Source organism: Citrus sinensis, chromosome 3, assembly GCF_022201045.2.
Source record: "Citrus sinensis cultivar Valencia sweet orange chromosome 3, DVS_A1.0, whole genome shotgun sequence".
Classification (NCBI taxonomy): Eukaryota; Viridiplantae; Streptophyta; class Magnoliopsida; order Sapindales; family Rutaceae; genus Citrus; species Citrus sinensis.
The window spans coordinates 24,850,000-24,873,990 of NC_068558.1; the positions used below are offsets into that span (position 1 = coordinate 24,850,000).

General features: G+C 34.2%; 2 protein-coding genes across 5 annotated transcripts in view; one reads left to right on the top strand and one right to left on the bottom strand.

Moving 5' to 3' along the window:
• Positions 1-151: 151 nt before the first annotated feature.
• LOC102606959 (21 kDa seed protein) lies at positions 152-2,393 on the bottom strand. The gene is made up of 2 exons (XM_052438577.1): positions 1,855-2,393; positions 152-476 (listed from the first exon to the last, which is right to left on the bottom strand). The coding sequence occupies exons 1-2, from the start codon at positions 2,327-2,329 to the stop codon at positions 301-303; spliced, it is 651 nt and encodes a 216-aa protein (XP_052294537.1). The 5' UTR covers positions 2,330-2,393; the 3' UTR covers positions 152-300.
• Positions 2,394-23,583: 21,190 nt separating this feature from the next.
• LOC102624608 (uncharacterized) overlaps positions 23,584-23,991 on the top strand; it is a 72,613-nt gene continuing 72,205 nt past the window's right edge. For all 4 annotated transcript variants that reach the window (XR_008053185.1, XR_008053186.1, XR_008053184.1 and 1 more), the window contains exon 1: positions 23,584-23,587. The gene's annotated coding sequence lies outside the window, so the exon portion shown is untranslated. The remainder of the gene's footprint in view (positions 23,588-23,991) is intronic.

Genomic DNA, 23,991 nt, shown 5'->3' on the forward strand with positions numbered 1-23,991 from the left:
TGCCAAATTAACCAAAAAAAAAAATTGGTTATCACAATTATCTTTTTCAAATAAATTTTATGGCATGTTGAGGTTGCTTTAGTATAAAAAGAAGGGGGGGGGAACTCCTCATTCATAACCAGATCTTAAAGAGCTAGATTAAACACTCAAAATTCACAACTTTTATTGCATAATATTGTTACAAGTTTCGGTTCAAAGGATCAAAGGCCAGCTAAAGACAGTTTTATTTATTTCATAAGCGTCAGGAAGGCCGGTCCATAATTCCATTAGCTAGCTGAGAGTTACATAATACAATGGCATTCAAGACTCGCATTTAGCTGATCTTTCCTTAGCCGGGATTATAACAACAGGAAACACGAGCTCATCATCAGCTTTGAGAACCAAACGTCCAGCACCATCTTCATGAGAAACCCCAACATTCTCGCACAAAGATACGCAGGAATTGCAAACTGAAGGACAATGAACAATCTTGTATGTATCTGAAAAGAGTAACCACACGTCAGCCAGAAAACTTAGATAAAAATCAATTAAAGGCTTAAAATATATTTTTGCAAGCTAGCTTAAGAGTTAGTGTTGCTCCAAGCTTACATTTTTAGTTCATGGACCCAGCTGTTAGCTAGCCAGGCAGTTTCAGATAATTTATTTAAGATCATATTATATTTTAGTAAATTTTAATTTAAGTTTGGGAGGGAATATTTCTACCCACTTTTTGTGTAAACTCACCCCCTCATATAAAATATTTGCAACAAGTTCACATTATTTTTAATAAATATAAAATCAACAAGAAAATTTATACAATGGATCAATTAAATTCATCTTATAATTTTTTTTAATTTATTTTTCTTTGACCATTAAAGTTGCTTTAATATAAGTTTTATTTTATTATTTTACATGGCATAAAATGACCATATTACCCCAATAAAAATATGTGATCTTATATATAATTTTTTGGGTATCTAATTTTGGAATCTCTAGTCTAATTTTTTTTTTTAATGAAATCTAATAATTTTTAATACCTATATGAAAATAACATAAATTTAACAGTCTGATAACTAATATGAGTATTATAACATAAAGATATTATGTTAGTTTAATTAAAGATTATAATCATGCATCTTGATAAAGTAATATTGAAACATCATTTAGAAATGCTGAATTTTATAAAGAAATTTTAAAAAAATTGAAGTTAAAGTAAATTTTTGATATACCTTCTAAGGGTCTAATGGTCAATTTAAACTTAGGCCAATACAATCCTAGTAATCAAATATAATAGAAAGTCACAAAAAATAAATTAAGATTGATTCAATTAATTAATTCTATAAAATTCATCATTATTTAAAACTTTTAAAAATTATAGAAGTGGGGTGGGTTTAGAAAAAAAGGGTGAAAATATCACCACCCTTTAAGTTTTACCCTTTTCTTTTAACATGTCCATTAGACAATTTCTTTAAAATCCATTAAATTTATGATTTTTTAATTTAAGAATAGAGTTTTACTTTATTTTTAAATGTGTCCCTAAATCAATGTCTATAAAAAATAATTTAAATACCCTTTATAGAAAGAGTAATTTATCATTTTAATTGGAGCTAGAAACTTAGTCTATTAAATGTGTAGCAAGATTATTGATATATTAATATTTGTTTTTTTACTTTACTTCTTCACATGCACCAACAATCACACAAACATATATACTAAAATTTAAAATTTAACCAGCCCTTAATAAAGATTTAAAAAGTCATGAGCTTAACTCGTATTTAAAGTTTGGTCAAAAGTTGACAATTTGCCTCAAAAGTTTATATTATTAGCACAATAGCCAATCTCAACCGACGTGGGGCATCTTCAATATAAGTCACTCATCTGGAAATGTTACGGATCTCTGAAACTTAAACCAGTTTTTCAAGGTTTGAGGTCCAGGGTTTCCTTCAACTCCACCGGTTGTTATAAACCATTTCCCTCTCGGTTCATCATGGTCGTCAACTTTCCATACTGTTGGTTCATTGCAGCGAGTCTGTGCCGAGAATTTCATGGTCAGATCCATGTTTTCATGGATAATACTGGTGTTCTTATAAGTTGCGAATCTTAATGGGGTCCCTTTCTGTAAATCGGAGCTTTCTTGGATGACATCAAATGGGCAGAGACCATTTCTGCCCTTGAAGAGGCTGAGGCCACCGCCGCCTGCTCCTCGGATTGCTGAGACCACATAGTAGTCTCGGGTTGCTTCGACCTCGTTACCATTGATATCAAGCAAAGGATCTGGGCGTCCCACTAGAGGCTTTGCGGCAAAGGCAAGGAGTAGGAAGGAAATTGCCGTGACAAAAGGAGTATTCATTCTGTTATCTTTCAGAGAGCTATTTGAGTGAGTTACTTGATCAGTTTGACGTAGAACATTTCGAATTTATAGAGCTCTGGAGCTCAGATGACAAGGTCTATTGTTGCCTGCAAAAAGAAGTGCATGATTTAAGTCATTTTCACCTTCTTTCTTTTTCTTTTTAATTTTGTCCAGTTTGTATTACGTATCAAAGTAACAGATTTCACTCGTTATCAAAGCAGATATCGTGGTCTATTAATTACTAAATAAAATCTGGATCAAGATTAAGTGTCGCTTATTTAATAGACATAAGTTCTTATAATAATTTTTGTTGTTATTTGGTTGTTTTTCTAATAGAGATTTTGAAACTTAAATAAGGTATTTTGCCTCTACTAGCAAAAGCTGATCAAATTTTGGGTTTTTGGGAGTAAAGATTGAAGTGTTTTTTTTTTATATTAAAATATCTAAAACATCATCTACTTATTTGATAATTTTATTTTATTATTTCATAACGTAACTTTAAAAAACTTGTCTATTAAAGTAATTTCATAAATTTTTAATAAAAACTCTTATTGACAACCAAACAACTAAATGTTTTTGGGTAAAAACTCTATTTATAAAAGCTTTACTAACAAAAACTCTACATAAATAAGCTCTACATAAAAAATTATATCAAACGGAACCTAAGTGTTGATATCATTTTTGTGCTGATAAAAATATATAAATAATTAAAATAAAATGATATAAATGTACGCATAGCAGAAGAAAAAAGATAATCACAAAAAGATGCATTTTCCTCCATCTAATAAGTTGTATTTAATTTAATTTTTTTATTTATAAAATGAAAACTGAGATTTTTCAATTTTACTCTTGAGTAAATTTTCCTTTAGTCACAAGGGATTTGACCAATTACTCAGACTGTAAAATTCTTTAAACAAATTATTCAAAACATTCATTTTGTTACTTTTATATTGTAGAAATCCATGAACCTAAGTTATACTCAATAGTTCAAGAGTTGAAAGTTGTCTCAACCTCAAAAACTGAATCCAAAATCAATTTTTGGCCCGTGGAAGATTATTCTTTTAACACCCTTTGTCGAATGAAGAAAGGAAGGTTCTTGGTTACATGACATACATGATTTAAGCCATTTTCATTTTCATAGTTGCCCACCAGGGTTAACTCACGCCTCAAAATGCTTGAGGGTATTATTTCGAGCCCTAGATGGGCTCGTTTTAATCTCCAAAAATATGTATCAGAAATATATTTCAACCCGATTATTTATAGGAGTAGGTTTCTATATAAGATCATATTCATCATGCGCAAGTTAGAAAACTTTCCTCCTGCCATAGTTATCAGATTCAATTGTACACAACCTTTGTCTTGGAATGCAAACAAAACCAACGAAAACAAGCGATGCTTTGTATTCAGAATTTTCTAGTCTATCCAACACTTAATTCCTGAGAATAGATGGTATACACAGGCTCTGTTGTTAGACCAGGGACCCTCAATATTTTTCTTGAAAAAACGTGACTGTTAGTCATCTCCCATCAAGATGACATGTTTAAATAAAAGAGGAAGTTATGAGACGTTATCCCCTTAATTTTAGTAAACCACCCGTAACGTGTATGAGAGATATTAGGAAGAGGTGTTTTTGTTGGGGAAAAATTAGGTTTTTAAATTTTTATAAAACCTTTTAATGACCTCTTTCATATAATATATAGGAATTTGTAATCTAGAAATCGTACCTTGAAAATCCGAGTTGGCTTTTTCCGCTGAAGTGATTTAGGCTCCTAGATCACGATCCGCCATCACCACTCCTGTTAGATCACGATCCGTCACCACCACGCTTGTTAGATCACGAACTGTCACCAATGATCTTCTAGGTTATGACTCAGGTTCGATCTGCACTTGACGTGTGGGCGCCTTTATCACTACCAAAGCAACTAGCACGAGAAAATTTTTCTCTCAACAATATAGAGAAAAATCTTATTCTCCGATTTGTATAAAGTGGCTTCACACTTTTTCTTTTGAGAAAATAAGCCTTATATATCTCCCTTTAGTGAAAACCCTAGGCTCCAAATAATGCCCAAAATAAAACTCACGTTACTTTTCATTTAATAGGAGACCCACCATGTAAAATAACATAAGGCCCCTTACACATAAGCTAATTAAATGGAGCCTCCCACTAAATGATATATTTAGGCTTTTTACCAAAATAACTAGTTATCTTGCTTATTAGTCCAGTAGTGGTGCAGTCAATTAAATGAGCTAACCCGGGAATCATTTGGGAACATACAATAGTGGTTATAACAATTAGGCCTGTAATTAAACTAGCCTAATTATTTAATTCCAAATATACTCCACTAAAAGATTGGAATTGACCTCCATAATTATATGCTCGAATAATAATTCGTCCCAAGCCACATTAATTTCTTTACTGCACAATCTTTTATACCACATCATTAATTAAATCGATATCTCAACTATCCAATCAATTTAATCACATCTTGTTCCTTGATACTTACTGGTTTTCTCTAATGATCATTTTCAACATACTAAATATGTTGACACACTCTGGCCAGAGAATTCTATGATCAAGTGCCGAAAACCCATCAAGAGATGTGTTGTACAAATTCTATATTGTTAATCCATAACTCCAATACTCATAATTGCTCCCACCAAGATACCGGGTAATCTAGACTACAAGTACGTGTCATGCCCATTGGTAACTCAAATGGAATAACAATTACAATCATAAAATCATAATTAACTCAAGATTAAGATTACAGTAAAATCAATGCCTATGAGATTTAATAAGTCTGACAGTTATTACAAAGTTAATTAAATCTCACATGTGATCCTGTTCAATGTAGTCGTACTACATCAATAAATTCATACATGATTAAGACAAATCATTCAATGAATTTATTACAGTCTATACCTAAATAAAGTGCCCAACTTTATTTATCAACTGCGAACTAAATTTATTTAATCATAAGATAACTTGTATTTATGTCTTCTGTGAATCCACATGGTGATCACATAAATACATATAATATGATTAAATGGACTTTAATCCAAATAGCATATTTTCCCAACAATCTCCCACTAGCTCTCAAAGCATATTTGGCATTTCACGCATGCCCATGGATTCTAAGTGCAAGTTAAAAGGTTTCCCAAGTATGGCCTTAGTAAAAGGATCTGCCAAGTTTTGCTGTGACGCAATCTGAGTAACCTCCACATCACCTCTCTGCACTATATCCCTTATAAGATGATACTTCCTCTCAATATGTTTTTGTTTCTTGTGGTTCCTTGGTTCCTTAGATTGAGCTACCGCACCACTATTATCGCAAAATAGTTTCAAGGGTGCAGTTACAGCAGGTACCACCTCAAGATCTTGTAGGAACTTGCAGAGTCATACAGCTTCTTTTGCAGCTTCGGATGCAGCCACATATTCAGCTTCAGTTGTGAAGTCTACGATACAAGATTGTTTCACACTCCTCCAACTAATAGCTCCACTTCCCAATGTAAACACATAGCCGGAAGTTGATTTTCTGGAATCTTTATCTGACATAAAGTCAGAATCAGTATAACCCATTGGAATGAGTTCATCACCAGAATACACAAGCATATAATTTTTAGTTCTTTTCAGATACTTCATTATATGCTTGACCGCAGTCCAGTGTTCAGGTCCAGGATTAGATTGATATCTACTAACCATCCCTACTGCAAAACAGATGTCTGGCCTAGTGCAAAGCATGGCATACATAAGACTTCCCACAGTTTCTGCATAGGGAACTCGTCTCATTCTCTCTATCTCTTCAGATGTTTTAGGTGATTGATCCTTAGAGAATGTAATTCCATGTCTGAATGGTAATAAACCAGTCTTGGAATTTTCCATGCTAAATCTAGCCAATATCTTATCGATATAGACCGCTTGAGACAAGGCTAAAGTTTTATTCTTCCGGTTTCATACTAACTTGATACCAAGAATATAACTTGCCTCTCCCAGGTCTTTCATATCAAATTGTTTTGCTAACCAACTCTTTATTGTAGTCAACACTCCTATATCGTTTCCAATTAGGAGAATATCGTCTACATAAAGAATTAGGAAGGCTACAGATTTTTCTTGAATTTTCTTGTACACACATGGTTCATCAATGTTCTGAATGAATCTAAACGATTTTATCGCTTGATCAAATCGGATGTTCCATGACCGGGATGCTTGCTTCAATCCATAAATGGATCTCTGCAACTTATATACCATGTGTTCTTGGCCTTTTTGTATAAATCCATCTGATTGTTGCATGTAGATGTTTTCTTCAAGATGCCCGTTAAGAAAGGCAGTCTTGACATCCATTTGCCAAATTTCATAACCTAGCACTGCAGCAATGGAGAGCAGAATCCTAATGGATTTAAGCATAGCAACCGGAGAAAAGGTTTCCTCATAATTGATTCCCTCTTTTTGAGTAAACCCTTTGGCTACAAATCTTGCTTTAAATGTTTCCACCCTTCCGTCTACTCCTCTTTTTCTCTTATAAATCCACTTGCACCTTATAGGTTTTATCCCATTTGGTGCCTCTACAAGTTCCCAGACTTTATTGGAATACATAGATTTCATTTCTTGATTCATGGCCATTTTCCAAAATTCAACATCTCTATCTATTAGAGCTTCGTTGTAACTAGTGGGATCTTGTACATGTTCATCTGAGATAGCCGTATAAGTTTCTCCCAAAAGCATGTATCTCGCAGGTAACCTAGTTACCCTCCCACTACGATGAGGTTCTAAAAGTGATGGTTTTTCAGGGTTAATCCTGTGTTGATCATCTGGTTGTTGTTGTTATTCCTGTTCTGTAACAGGCGTTGAAAGCTGAGCATCAACCTGATCACCTGACAGTTCTTCAAGTATTACCTTACTATTAGGTTTGAAGTTATTCATATAGTCTTCCTCAAGGGAAGTGAAATGTGTGCTCACGATCACTTTCCTATCTTGAGGACTATAAAATAAACCTCCCCTTGTTCCTTTGGGATACCCCACAAACATACAAACCTCAGAACATGAATCCATTTTGTTTGCCTTTGGTTTCAGCACATGTGCTGGTGATCCCCAAATACAGACATGTCGTAAACTTGGTTTGCGACCTGACCATAATTCTATTGGGGTTTTAGGCACTGACTTAGATGGAACTAAGTTCAAAAGGTAAACTGCAGTTTCCAGTGCTAGTCCCCAAAAAGAGATTGGTAATGACGAATAACTAAGCATAGATCTCACCATATCCAAAAGAGTTCTATTTCTTCTTTCAGCTACCCCATTTTGTTGTGGTGTTCCCGGGGCAGTCAACTGAGATACAATTCCATTTTCAACTAGATACTCTTTGAAATCTCCTGAGAGAAATTCACCACCTCGATCAGATCGAAGTTTCTTTATGTTCTTATCTAATTGCTTTTCTGTCTCAGCCCTATACTCTTTGAATTTCTCAAGAGCTTCAGACTTATGACGCATCAGATAAATATAACCGTATCTTGAGTAATTATCAGTGAAAGTGATGAAATACTCATAACCTCCTTGAGCTTGTACATTGATTGGTCCACATACATCTGTATGTACCAATTCAAGTGGTATTGTTGCACGTACTCCTTTGGCCGAAAATGGCCTTTTGGTCATTTTTCCTTCTAAACAGGATTCACATAGTGGCAATGATTCATTTTCTAATGGATTCAAGAGCCCATCTTTGATCATTCTCTGTATCCTATTTTGGTTTATATGACCTAAGCGTAAATGCCAAAGGTAACATTGGTTGGAAGAAATATTTCTTTTCTTAGATAAATATGTATGCTCATCATTATTTATCACTGTGTCATGCATAGAATGGATTATTGGACTTAAATGATATAAACTATCTTCCAATGTACCAGAACAAATAAGTCTCTTATTATGAAAAATAGAAACAGAGGATCCAAAATTTAGAGTGTACCCTTGCTTTGACAAACAAGCTCCTGAAATTAAATTCCTCCTAATGTCTGGTGTTGAGTGTTAGAAAATGCATATTTATAAAGGAGAAAACCATCATTTTACATTTTAAGTCTTACTAACAACCCTTACTTTTATGTTTTTAACATTCTTGTGATTTAATTACGTTTGTTTTATTTTAATTAAGTAATTTATGTATTTTAGGGGCATTATAGTCATTTCACAATAAAGGAGAGATCAGACGGCAAAACGGACATCACTTTTGAACTCAGGACGGTCAAAAACCTTAGGAGGAGCATAAAAGGAAAAATGACACTATTCATATGTACGGTACTATTCACGTGTACGGTACTGTATACGTTACTGTTCACGACACTGTTCACATAGACGGATGATGACGTGGCATTGACCGATGATATGGCATTGACTGATGAGGTGTCACGATCCTGTTGGACTAAAATTCTTATGTACTGTTGATGGTGACGTGGCAGCATATCAGTGGACGAAAAATCTCGCGTACGGTGCATGCATCACACAGGATTATTTTCAACCAAACCGTGTTACTGTTCATCCGCGTGGTCAAACCGTGGACTGTTGACTGATGATGTGGCGCAATCCTAAGCGTCCAAACTGTTTTTAATCCGATGGCCATGATTTACTCCATGTATCTATAAAAAGGGGGCCTCTCCCCCCTAATTTGATATCTCTGAATCCATTTTTGGGATCCATTTTCTGTAATTCCTTCTCCATCTTGTATTTTCTTCGTATTTTAATAAATTCCCATTTTGCCCCTAGTTCAATTATGAGTGGCTAATTTTCTTTCAAGCTTGGGTTGAAGGTGAAGTCTCAACATGTGTCATGGGCTTAATTTGGTAAATTTATTTTCTCTTCCCCTCTAGTTTTTGTGGATGTTTTGACTTCTCGTCGACAAATAATAATATTCTTGTCTAGTACCGCCTTGGTTTCACCGGCCCTCTAGTACAAGGTTATTATTATTTGGCACGATAAGCCCTTAGCACCATATTGATTAGAGCGTGGTTCATGAGGTGTGGATTCCCCCCTCATGATTTAATTGGCATTAATAAGGATTATTTAGCCCATGATGCATGTTGATACGGATCCAGATACCCAAGTACGTCATTTTAATAGAATTCTCTTCAATTTATTCTCGCCATTTCAATTCCATCTTTAGAATTTATTCTCGCCATTTTAATTTAAGTTTTAGCATATTCCAAATCACTTCCACCATAAATCCAACCACTCATTTACAAAATTAATTCTACACAATTAAAATCCACCTCCTCGTGGGATCGACACTCGTCACCATAGATCTATACTACAATAGATTCGTGCGCTTGCGAGTACATTAAAATTTGCACAACATCTGGAACATAAAGACAATTATTCAAAACTAAAGTCTCATTATTAAAAGATAATAAAACAGATCTAGTCTTCACTGCTGACACGAATTGTCATGTCCCTAACTGCAGCTTGACGCTTCCTTCACTTATTTTCCTGGTTTTCTGAAACCAATAAAGTGAATTACAAATATGATTAGGTGCTCCTGAATCCAACACCCAAGTGTCAATAGGATTCTGAACTAAACAGGCCTCAATTACAAAAAGATTTTCCATACCTGATTTCACAATCTTAGGGCAATCCTTTTTCCAGTGACCTTTCTGTCCATACTTGAAGCATTTGCATTTCGGCTTGCCATCGTGCTTGGTAGACGGTCTCTTTTTCCCAGCTTTCTTCTTACCGTTGCCTTTCGGCTTAGGCCCAGAAGATGAACTTTTTTCAGTAATATTTATGCTTCCCAGAGATTTCTCAGCACGATAGATCTCTTCGACAGAATGAAGTTCGTTCATCAATTCAGTTAAGGTCATGTTTCTTTTGTTCATGTTATAATTGACCTTAAACTCCTTGAATGTTTCTGGCAGAGATTCTAGCACCATGTCAATCTTTGAGTTATCATCGATTTGTGCTCCCTGAATCTCAGCCTCATTCAAATAGTCCATCATTTTAAGGACATGACCACGAACTCTTGTGCCCTTCCCCATTTTACTGTTCATAATTCCTTTCAGCGCTGCTTGTCTCGCAGAGCGAGTACTCTGCCCGAACATCTGTTGGAGACTATCCATTATTTCAGTGGCAGTCTCCAAGTTCTGATGTTTGGTCTGCAGAATATTAGAACTCGAAGCTAAAATGTAGCACTTTGTCATTTCATTGGCCTTTTGCCATTTCTCATAAAGCCTCCTCTGATTTCTATGAGCATCATCCGCTGGAACTGGAGGGCATGGCTGGGTTAAGACATATTTATAATTTTTAGCAGTCAGGACAATGAATAGATTTCTTTTCCAATCTATATAGTTCTCTCCAGTGAGTTTGTTTTGACTCAGAATAATAGTAAGTGGGCTCAAGGAAGACATTTTCTGAAAAATAAAACATCCATGCATAAATAATTTGAAATAATATTCACAATAAATGACAAAAATGCAAAAAACCATAAATGCATTTTAATTTATTTGTAACGATAATCTAGTACCGCTTTGACAAGCTATCCATTGGGGAAGTCATGTCTACACTTACTAGACCCAATTATTCATTGGATTATTTACTTTCATGTAAAAACATGATAAATAATTCTCGTTATCTTTTTGGGCCTAAATTTGTTAGCAGAGCTTCGTTGAGAAGGTTAATAACAAATTTTAGTTGAGTGTATAACCATTGTTTCAATATAGATATTTTTCATATCAATAGTCACCGTTAGGGTGAACAATCGATTAAAAAATATTTCAATTTTATCTTTGAAGAAGTTCATCAAATAAAATATCTAATATATATACCCTGCGAAGGGAGCATCACCGTATCATGAAGTCGAGGTATATATATAATTTTATTATTGAACTAACAATGGAGCCCGTAGAAAAATTATCTTGAATTTTTCCTCTCCCACTCAATATTTTAAAATTGGTTTTTCCTTTTAAACATACATATTGTTAATTGCATGCTTCCTATAATATTATCTAGATGACATCAAATATTATTAAGCATGTGCAAATTTCAAACAATATAATGAGATTCATTATTAATGGATGACATGTATAATTATGCATAGAGTGGCACTACCTATTCTATATGGCATGTTATCATCCAAAACATAACATATAGAAAAACAATTAAATAATCTTAATTCATGGCTTTCCTAATAATGAAAAATACATTAACCCTAAGCCTAATCTTTATTGGGCTTCTTGTCAATGTCCATCTTCCATAAGCTTGTTTTTGTTAATGGATTAGGGGAAATTGGGCTTTTAAATTTATAATTGGTCCAATTTTTAATTTTGAAAGGAAATAAATAAATAATTAAATTTTCTAGTAAAATAAAACTTTTGGACCAAAAATAAATTTAATGTATTTAATTTTGTCTATGCATTTTAATCCATTAAGCCCAATTGAAATTGGGCATAAAACTAGGATTCATTAAACCCAAAACTGCTGGCAGCGTGTGCTGCGAGCCGCGCGCGCTTGCTGGCAGCATGTGTTGCTAGCCGCGCGCTACTTGCTGCTGGTTCATTGCTGCAGTTTCCAGCAAGTTTCTGCAATTTTCTAGTAATTAATTTACAAATTTCCTAGGCCAATCTTGGCTTACAAAAATTCTATAACAATAAAATAAATCAAGAGGGAAACATGGTGATGAAAAGCCACCCCTCTTGTTACAGATCCAAAGAAAAAATACATCGTAAAATTTAACCATGAATTAAGACAAACCATAACATGTTTTATTCATATATTAAACAAATAATATATATCTGAATAAAATGTGCCACTCTAATACATAAATTTCAAGATTAATTTCATACGAAATTCTTATATATTAATATGAGATGGCTCTGATACCAATTGTTGGGGAAAAATTAGGTTTTTAAATTTTTATAAAACCTTTTAATGACCGCTCTCATATAATATATAGGAATTTGTAATCTAGAAATCGTACCTTGAAAATCCGAGTTGGCTTTTTCCGCTGAAGTGATTTAGGCTCCTAGATCACGATCCGCCACCACCACTCATGTTAGATCACGATCCGTCACCACTACGCTTGTTAGATCACGAACTGTCACCAATGATCTTCCAGGTTATGACTTAGGTTCGATCTGCACTTGACATGTGGGCGCCTTTATCACTACCAAAGCAACTAGCACAAGAAAATTTTTCTCTCAACAATAGAGAGAAAAATCTTATTCTCCAATTTGTATAAAGTGGCTTCACACTTTTTCTTTTGAGAAAATAAGCCTTATATATCTCCCTTTAGTGAAAACCCTAGGCTCCAAATAATGCCCCAAATAAAACTCACGTTACTTTTCATTTAATAGGGGACCCACCATGTAAAATAGCATAAGGCTCCTTACACATAAGCTAATTAAATGGAGCCTCCCACTAAATGATATATTTAGGCTTTTGACCCAAATAACTAGTTATCTTGCTTATTAGTCCAGTAGTGGTGCAGTCAATTAAATGAGCTAACCCGGGGATCATTTGGGAACATACAATAGTGGCTATAACAATTAGGCCTGTAATTAAACTAGCCTAATTATTTAATTCCAAATCTACTCCACTAAAAAATTGGAATTGACCTCCATAATTGGATGCTCGAATAATAATTCGTCCCAAGCCACATTGATTTCTTTACTGCACAATCCTTTGTACCACATCATTAATTAAATCGATATCTCAACTGTCTAATCAATTTAATCACATCTTGTTCCTTGATACTTATTGGTTTTCTCTAATGATCATTTTCAACATACTAAATATGTTGACACACTCTGGCCAGAGAATTCTATGATCAAGTGCCGAAAACCCATCAAGAGATGTGTTGTACAAATTCTATATTGTTAATTCATAACTCCAATACTCATAATTGCTCCCACCAAGATACCGGGTAATCTAGACTACAAGTACGTGCCATGCCCATTGGTAACTCAAATGGAATAACAATTACAATCATAAATTCATAATTAACTCAAGATTAAGATTACAGTAAAATCAATGCCTATGAGATTTAATAAGTCTGACAGTTATTACAAAGTTAATTAAATCTCACATGTGATCCTGTTCAATGTAGTCGTACTACATCAATAAATTCATACATGATTAAGACAAATCATTCAATGAATTTAATACAGTCTATACCTAAATAAAGTGCCCAACTTTATTTATCAACTGCGAACTAAATTTATTTAATCATAAGATAACTTGTATTTATGTCTTCTGTGAATCCACATGGTGATCACATAAATACATATAATATGATTAAATGGACTTTAATCCAAATATTAATGCAATTAAGATATTTGAATAAAATACCTCATTTATTTTATTAATCAGAAAAAAAATGTTTATTACAATTAAATAAACACATATGCTTTTAAAGAGCATATTTTCCCAACAGTTTTATCTTTATTCAAATTTTAAACCAAACCCAACGTTTTAAAAGTAAACTAAATAAAGATAAATATCAATTTAAATTAGAAAACTAATAATTAAAATAAATTAGATGGCCACATTATACACGTTTTGAAAACGTGTCTAACATTCTAAATTAATGTTCAATGTATTAGAAATATATAGATTTAAAATCCCAACAAATTTCATATTGTAATATATATATATGGAATAGTTAAAAAAATAATTTTTGATTTTCTTTTCTTAATTAATTTATTTTATACATTTTGTAAGATTTGGGATCCAAAGTTAATAACCCCTGTCGTTTGCTGGGTCCTTTTCAGTTATATTAATTCATCTACCCGCACGATTATAACATTTGTTTGAGCAAATATTATTTCTTTACTCTGTATCAAAGCGCAAATCTTTTATATTAAAGTAAATTTTATAATAAATAAGTGTACAATATTAAAATATTTTTAATTTAATATTATATTTTTATTCTTATAAAATATTGGAGTCAATTAAACATAATCAAAGGATATTATAATTAAAAGGAAATTTTAGTGCCTATTATTAAAAATTCGGTGGTGTTATAACCTGTCCTTTTTCCTTATATAAATAAGAATTTCCGTTGCTTTAACGAGTTGTATTTTTTAATAAAAGAATCACTGTCTGTGGTTGAATAATGGTGCATTAAATTATGTTTGTTATTTTTTATAAATTTATATTTTATCATTCAATAATGCTAGATCCCAACTCTATTATCCCATCAGTTGAAATGAATATGCTTATATGTAGCTATCACATTACGTCAGTCTTTAACATTTATTAATTTTGAATTAAAATTTCATCCTTCCTAGGAAAACATATGTTAATTACGCAGCATTACAGTATTTGGTATAATAGACATCTTGAATATCAAAATGCAATACGAAAATACAAGTGTACCGGATGATAAAATGATTTCAAGATTGGCAAACACGTAGGTGAGTAATTGCGGTAACGATAATATAATAGGGATATGATTTATAAGTAGGGTTACAGAAAAAGTGGAATGTAATTATCTTTTTTTGAAAAAATTGAATGTAATTATCTTTTTCATAAGAGTAAAATAAGTGTTGTGAATACGTCTATGAATCCACCCTTGTATGGTTGTTTTGTATATCATACCAATAGATGCACCAAGTGTGCTGCTGATTGATGAATGATAATTTGTATATAAATAGCAACCAAACCTTTGTAATTCATTAATTCATTCATTCGGAATTGAATACCGAAGCCACTTCAATTGAAGCTCTTCAATATCTTTGGCTATTAACATTCAGTTCCTTTAAACTTCTTATCATTTGTGTTATTTACTTATAAATTGGTTTGGATACTTTCTAATTAGATAAAAAAAAGTGTTATTAATTATTTGGTGGATTATTTTATAAAAATTCTTTGAAATAGCCTAAACAGTACATCACAATCATCTCTGATCCTCGTCAAGAATAGTCCTCCATTCTTGATCAAAGCCCAAGTTTTTTTTTTTTCTTCAAACCTAAGAAACTTGAATCCAACAGCCATTATCATCCATCATCATAACAACATCCTTCTGGGTCAAGAAAAATACCTTTGTTCTTGATCAAACTGTAACATATGTGAAAAAATAAAAAATAAAAAATGAGGCGGTTAAAAGTTAAAATAAATAAAAGAGAAAGCTGGAAAACAGGGGAAGCAGAGACACACGTGTTAGAGAGTGAGAGAAAAGCTGTCAAAACCGACCCAAAAACCCGACCCGTTTGACCCCAAATCAACCTGGGCATATCTTGCGATTCCGGCCACCCCACCGATCAAGCTTGGTACCAATCTGAAGCTTGAAGACCGGCCATCATACCCCAGCCGTCATTGTTGCTGAAAACCGATGGGATCGCTGCCGTTTCAAGCTTGAGAAATCGCGACCAAAACCCATCACCACTGTCGTTGATTCTACTAGAATTTGACCATGCCACCACCTCAGTTTTGTTCCCTACGACTCCCTCTTCAATCCTCGATCATCCACACCACCGGGAGTCATTATTTCACTACCAGTCAATTGTTGGAAATTCATGACTGTCGAGCTAGATTCTGGCGTCGTTGCCGCGCGTGAGAGCTCACTGCCGGCACTATTAGACTCAGCGTTATTGGAACTTTCAGACTTGAGCTTCCCAGGCAGCGTTGACTAAATTTCGGTGACCGTTGACTGGCAAGGGAAATTAGATAATTTCACACTCTGAGGGCAATTTTTAATTTCTGAGCCTCCAGGAATTGAGGATTGGGTATAATTACGATTCTGAGGGTAATTATTTACGGATTTGAGGGTATCTTGGTAATTATATCGACACGGGAGTTGTAAATTATGGATAGATGTTCGTTTCGAGTTTATTGCATAAATTTAGTCCTAATTCCGATTTACGGAAGATAATTATATCGTTTCCTTTATTTAAGAGGATCCGCGAGCGAAAACCAGTCTGCAGACGTAGATGATAACCGAGCGTGAATATCGTCACTGTGAGTGGAACATACAAAACATATTTTCATAGTTAATTATGATAGTAAAGCAACTTTGCGAAATAAGTATTTTAAATGTTCTGATTTAATGATTTCCTCAAAATAAATTTTATATACGCATTGATATTATATTAAAATGTCTCGTTAATGGTTTTCTGTATCGACATTGAATAAAATATGATAGTATTTTAAAGATGAGAAGAATGGATTTAGATGTGATAATGAAAAGAAATGTATGATTATAATGTATATGAATATGAGTATAGAGATTGTTTTTAAAATCACTGGACAGTACCCTTCCCTCCAGATACAGTGATACAGATGAGATGAGAGGCATTTGGGGCCCGTCTGAACACACATAGAGGCTTTGGGCCATGTTTTTGGGCGCTTTTGTCTTTTGGGGGCATATGCATGTGGTATGATGATTACAAAGATACAGATATGAGATACAGACAAATCTTAAGATACGGATTATATAAATGAGATACAGGTCATTGGGCCTCTTCTGAGTATACACAGACGCTTTGGGCCGTGTACTTGGGCGCTTTTATCCATTGGGGACTAGATTATGCATGCACAGATATGATGAGATATGAGATGGTATTTTCCGATCTATCCGTGTAGCTCCGGGGCGTGACGGTACCTTGATAGTACATCATTGCCCATCTATTGAGGTCCGGATACAACGAGATTTTTCCCCTGGGTTATCTTTTGGTGTTGATTTTCATATTTGTGTATTCTATATGATATTGTGATATGATTTCCAAGGTTATCAGGTATGATATTATATATGTTTTTCATGTTTAGTAATATGATTTAAATGTTAAATGATTTATTACTGGTTTCTCGCATATGGTTTGATGAAATCATGTTTGGAAATGATATGATTATTTCTTTTAAAGTAAAAATTAATTTTCAAAAACTACTATCCACTCACTGATTTCATTGAGTTTTATACTCATCCCACTTTTATTATATTTCATCCCCCCATCAAGAGGTTGCAGGTACACCAGATCCACCCAGCGACTTAAGACATGGTGTTTGCACTTAAGACATCAGATTTTCACCGATCATAAGAGTCTTAAGTATTTATTTAGTCAGATAGAGCTAAACTTGGGACAAAGGAGATGGATTGAGCTAATTAAAGATTACGAATATACTATTAATTATCACACAAGCAAAGCGAATGTGGTAGCTGATGCACTAAGTAAAAAGTCTTCCAACTCTATAGCTCACTTGCGAGTGACATATATGCCTCTGTTGATCGAGTTGAGACCTTTGGGAGTCGAGTTGAACGCTGACAATTGTGGAGCTTTAGTAGCTAAATTTCGAGTTAGGCCGACTTTGATTGACAAAGTTCACCAAATGCAAGCTCAGGACCCACAATTAATGAAGTTGAAAGAGGATGTGCAAAAAGGTTTACGAATCAATTTTACGGTGAGAGGCGACGGAGTCTTAGTCATGGGTAATAGACTCTGTGTACCTGATATTAAGAATTTGAAAAAAGAGATTATGGAAGAAGCTCACTGTTCAGCATATGCGATGCATCCTGGTAGTACGAAGATGTATCGTACCCTGAGGGATCATTACTGGTGGCAGGGTATGAAGAGAAAGAGATAGCAAAATTTGTTTCTCAATGTTTAGTCTGTCAGTAAATTAAGGCTGAACACTAGAGGCCTGCAGGGTGTTCTCAACTGCTTCTTATTCCTGAGTGAAAGTGGGAGCACATCACCATGGATTTTGTAGCGGGACTTCTACTTACTCAGAAAGGACATGATAGTGTTTGAGTGGTTGTTGATCAACTTACAAAATATGCTCACTTCTTACAATTCAAAACCACCTATTCGATGGACAAGTTAGGGAATATTTAAGTGGCTGAGATAGTTCGACTTCACGGAGTACTTGTGTCCATAGTCTCAGATAGAGATTCTCGATTTACTTCTAAGTTCTGGACCAACTTGCAAAATGATGTAGTTTAAAGGTAATTGGGATAATTATTTACCTCTAATAGAGTTTGCTTACAACAACAGCATCAAGCTAGTATCGAGATGGCACCATATGAGGCTTTGTATAGTAGAAAATGCAGGACTCCAATATGTTGGGATGAGGTTGGTAAGAGGAGGTTATTCGGTCCAGAACTAGTCCAGGATACTAACGAGAAGATACAATTGATCCGGGATAGATTAAAGGTGGCCCAAGATAGACAGAAGAGATATACAGACAAGCGTAGGTGGGAACTTGAATTCGAAGTTGGTGATAGAGTTTTCATACGGATATCTCCTTGGAAAAGGGTGCTTCGATTTGGGAAACGTGAGAAGTTAAGCCCGCATTACATTGGGCCATATAGGATCATCGAGCGCATCAATTCGTTAGCTTATTGATTAGCTCTACCACCCGAGTTATCCAGAATCCACGATGTGTTTTATGTCTCAATGCTCCAAAAGTACATATATGACCCAAGCCATGTGTTATCGAAGCAACCAATTCAGTTGAAGGAAGATTTGACTTACCAGTAGAGATACTGGAAGAGAAACACCAAGTTCTGCGTTCTAAGACGATTCCTCTAGTAAAAGTATGGTAGAGGAATCATTCAAAGGAAGATCTACCTGGGAACGTGAGGACTTAATGCAAGCTCAGTATCCCCATCTTTTCTTATCAGGTACATAAATTTTGAGGACGAAATTTTTATAAGTGGGGAGGATTGTAACATATGTGAAAAAATAAAAAAAAATGAGGTGGTTAAAAGTTAAAATAAATAAAAGAGGAAGCTGGAAAATAGGGTAAACAGAGACACACGTGTGAGAGAGTGAGAGAGAAGTTGTCAAAACTAACCCAAAAACCCGACCCGTTTGACTCGAAATCGACCCGGCCATATATTGCGATTCCACCCACCCCACCGGTCAAACTTGGTACCAATCTGAAGGTTGAAGACCGGCAATCATACCCCAGCCATCATACCCCAGCCATCATTGTCGCTGAAAACCGACGGGATCGCCATTGTTTCAAGGTTGAGAAATCACGGCCAAAACCCATCACCACCATCGTTGATTCTACCAAAATTTGATCACGCCACCACCTCAGGTTTGTTCCCTACGACTCCCTCTTTAATCCTCGACCATCCATAGCCACCGAGAGTTATTGTTTCGCCACCGGTCAACTGTTGGAAATTCACGACTGTCGAGATAGATTCTGGCATCGTTGCCGTGCGTGGGAGCTCACCGCCGGCACTACTAGACTTAGCATTATTAGAACTTTCAGACTTGAGTTTCCCGGCCAAGGTTGACTAAATTTCGGTGACCGTTGACCGATAAGGGCATTTCGGTAATTTCACACTTTGAGGGCAATTTTGTAATTTCTGAGCCTGTGGATATTTTAGTAATTTCAAGAATTGAGAATTGGGTATAATTATGATTCTTAGGGTAATTCAGTGATTTACGATTTCGGAGTATTTTAATGTTTTACGAATTCGAAGGTATTTTCGTAATTATATTGACACGGGAGTTGTAAATTATGGATAGATGTTCGTTTCGAGTTTATTGCATAAATTTAGTTCTAATTCCGATTTACAGAAAATAATTATGTCATTTCCTTTATTTAGGAGGATCCGCGAGCGAGAACCGGTCTAGCGACGTAGACGATAACCAAGCGTGAATATCGTTACTGTGAGTGGAATATACAAATTCTATTTTCATAGTTAATTATGATAGTAAAGTCTGTTTGCTAAATAAGTATTTTAAATATTCTGATTTAATGATTTCCTCGGAATGGATTTTATATACGCATTGATATTATATTAAAATGTTTGGTTAATGGTTTATCATATCGACATTGAATAAAATATGATAGTATTTTAAAGATGAGAAGAGTGGATTTAGATGTGATAATGAAAATAAATGTATGATTAGAATGTATATGAATATAAGTATAGAGATTGTTTTTAAAATCATTGGACAGTACCCTTCCTTCCAGATACAGTGATACAGATGAGATGAGAGGCATTTGGGGCCCGTCTGAACACACATAGAGGCTTTGGGCCGTGTGTTTGGGCGCTTTTGCCTTTTGGGGGCATATGCATGCGGTATGATGATTATAGAGATACAAATATGAGATACAGATAAATATTGAGATACATATGATACATATGAGATACAAGCCTTTGGGGCCCGTCTGAGTACACACATAGGTTTTAGGTCGTATGCTTGGATGCTTTTGTCCCTTACGGACTAGATTATGTATTCACAGATATGATGAGATGTGATGAGATATGAGATGGCATTTCCCTGTATATCCGTGTAGCTTCGGGGCATGATGGTACCTAGATAATATGTCATTGCCCATCCATTGAGGTCCGGATACGACGAGATTTTTTCCGTGGGTATCTATTTGGTGTTGATTTTCATATTTGTGTATTCTATATGATATTGTGATATGATTTCCATTGTTATTAGGCACGATATTATATATGTTTTTCATGGTTAGTAATCTGATTTAAATATTAAATGATTTATTACTGGTTTCTCGCATATGGTTTGATGAAATCATGTTTGGAAATAATATGATTAATTCTTTTAAAGTAAGAATTAATTTTTAAAAACTATTATCCGCTTACTGATCTCACTGAGTTTTATATTCACCCCGCTTTTATTATATCCCCCCCCCCCCACCAAGTGGTTGCAGGTACACCAAATCGATCCAGCGACTGTTAATATATTTTGAGTCTTGGCCACGTAATGGTGTTAGAAGATATAAATTATTTTTGTTAGGACATCCTGGTTATCTTGTTCTTTTGGGATTGTATAATTTTGTTATATTATTCTTTTAGGATTGAGAATAAACTGAGATATATTAATTCTAGTTATAATATTATCTTTTGAGACTCTGGAGATATCTTGAGTAAAACTCAGCATTTTAGTTGAGGATATTGATCATTGGAGTTGGTTGTATAGTGAATTATTTTGGGGAGTGTTATATTCATATTTGCAAATTGAGAGTGTTATATTTATAAAGGAGATTCTACTGAATTTTTGGCAGAATTCTCACTAATTAGATTATTATTAAGTCCGTTTTGATGAGATTAGATTGACTCGCCTGGGGGATTCGGGGCGAGTCGTTTCACAAACGCACCAGAAACTTTAAACAAGTACCTTAAGCAACAAGAAATTGTTACTACAGTATTCTTTATTCATTCACCAACTCCTTTTTAAATCGTAATTCAGTGCCAGAATCACCTTACACACTCCATAAAACATCTTGTGGGATATCCTCGTCATAGAATTTCATCCTTAGGGTCACTTTCCGAATTAGGATTTTCCCAAAGCTTACCGCAATTTGCCAATATCAAGTGAGGGATGGCAATGGGGTAGGGGTGGGAAGGCCTACCCCATTCCCCACCCCATTAAAATTTTTTACCTAAATTCTCCAATAAATTTAGTGGGGTGGGGCTGGGGAATCCTCATGTAGGGAATAATTTCCCCATCCCCACCTCATTCCCCATTTGTCAATTTTATAGTAGGTATAAATACATTATTTCAGTAAATTAAAAATTAGAGTCTTAAAATAAAATCATTACCATATTATAAAGTATTTCAATTATTTAAAAAAAATCTCTAAAAGTTTGAAACAATATCTTCAAATGCTATCAAAACTGAAAAGTGTTTGAAGAGAACAGCACCTTAAAGAAAAAAAGAAAACATAATAATTTTTTGGAGTTGAAAAAGAATTATATTGTAGGATTTTCTTTTATTCATATCATGTTTATATTACATTAAAAAAATTATTAATTGACATTATAGTTGATAAAATAAAAATTATTAAATAAGAATTAAAAACATATTTATATATAATGGGATTAGGGTGAGAGTGCAAAACCAAACCCCACCCTGTTAAAAATTTAGGGATTATTTTTCCCCTACTCCATTATTTACTAAGCATACTCCGCTCACACAGACACCAGTACTCGTAGCATACTCCGCTCACACATACTGTGAAGTCCAGTCGAAATTGCAACACAGGCTTTTCTGGGTCATACTAATGCTCAAATATGCTTTTTGTTCCCACTCTTAAACCATCAACAGAAGGTCAGTTCGCAGACCCAAGGCGACGCATGCCCAACTGAATATAGAAGAGCGCGTCCAACCAATCCAAAGGCGACACATGGATAAGTGAAAATTCCACCGAAGCATTTGGCGACTCTACTAGAGTTTGGTTACGAGTTTGACACAGACTATTCTGAGTACATCTGATCAGGCATAATTGGCTTTCATCTGAGAAACTTAAGACACGACACAAAGAGGGTCCAATATCCAGGCCGCGAATCCTGATCAACCTGTCCCATATGAAAAAGTATTATTTGAGCCCCCACAAAGCCTCATTTCAATTTGCAGTCCCACAAAAGTGGATTGAAAGGTAAGACTTTTCTTCAGTTATTCGTGGAAATAGATTTCTAGATTAATGAATTAGACGGTCTTTGGACTTTTGTTGCTCTCCACGGTGCTTTCAGACTACTAGGTTTCATGTTACGTCAATTTGAACTTGCTCGCTCTGTTCAATTGCGTCCTTATAGCATTCCCTGGTCCATCCACTCTTTCTGTTTCAATAAACTTTTAGGTTGTACTACACGTATATGTGTCCATAATTCCAAAAAAATTCATACTGTAATATATACATAGAATAGTAACAAGTTAAAAAAAAAAAAAACAAAAACAGTCATTTTCATTTTGGATTTTGTTTTCTTTAATTAATTTATTTGTCCATTTTGTAAGATTCGGTATCCAAAATTAGCTACATCTGCCTGCTGCAGGGTCCTCAATTATCTAAGATTGATTTTATGAATAGACATCTCCTCAGACGATTTTGACTGTTATTAAGCAAAAATTGTTGTTTTACTCTGAAACCACTGAAGTCTGTATCACTTTTATAAAACTACAAATAAAAAATTCCGTCGCTGCCCAGTGGTGCCCATTGGCAGCGTGCTCCCGACGGTTCGACTCCCAAGTCCCAACCTTGCTTATAAGTAAACAAATTCCTCCAAATGAGTAAAGATAGAATTCTGGATTATATTTTAGTGAAAATTGATCTAAGTGAATCCCTATCGAATTTTGGATTGTACTTCAGTGAAAATTATCGAATATCAATTACTTTATGAAAATATTCATTAATTCAAAAAAATATGATCATGTTTAGAGTATTGATTTATCTTGTGTTGGTATCTATTATGGTATTGAAATTGAATAATTTATTGTTGTAAAACAACAATACCAACTAGAATTTCTTTTCACATTACAAAAAGTCAAAGATGAGATCCAAGTCAAAATTAATTTAAAATAGAAGCAAATAATGTTAAAAAGATGAGATCCAAGTCAAAATTAATTTAAAATAAAAGAAAATAATGTTAAAAAGATAGTTTACACAAGCCATATAGACATCATATGGATTTTGATTTAGACTAGATAATTATTAATTCATTTAGTAAGTGGATCCTATAAGAAAATATAATTTTTTTTAAAAACTATTATCTTATCAAATTAATTAATTTACTGCATTGTCCCCAAGTTGGGATCACAAAAACTATTATTTAATCTAGATTATCAATTTATTAAACATTAATTAATTGAAATTTTACTATAAATAGATACTAATTGTCATGTTTGCGTTTCCCAATCAATAATTACTGTAACTTATTTTTGTTATCACACACAATTTAAATCTCATCAAGTACTTAAATATTACCCAAATT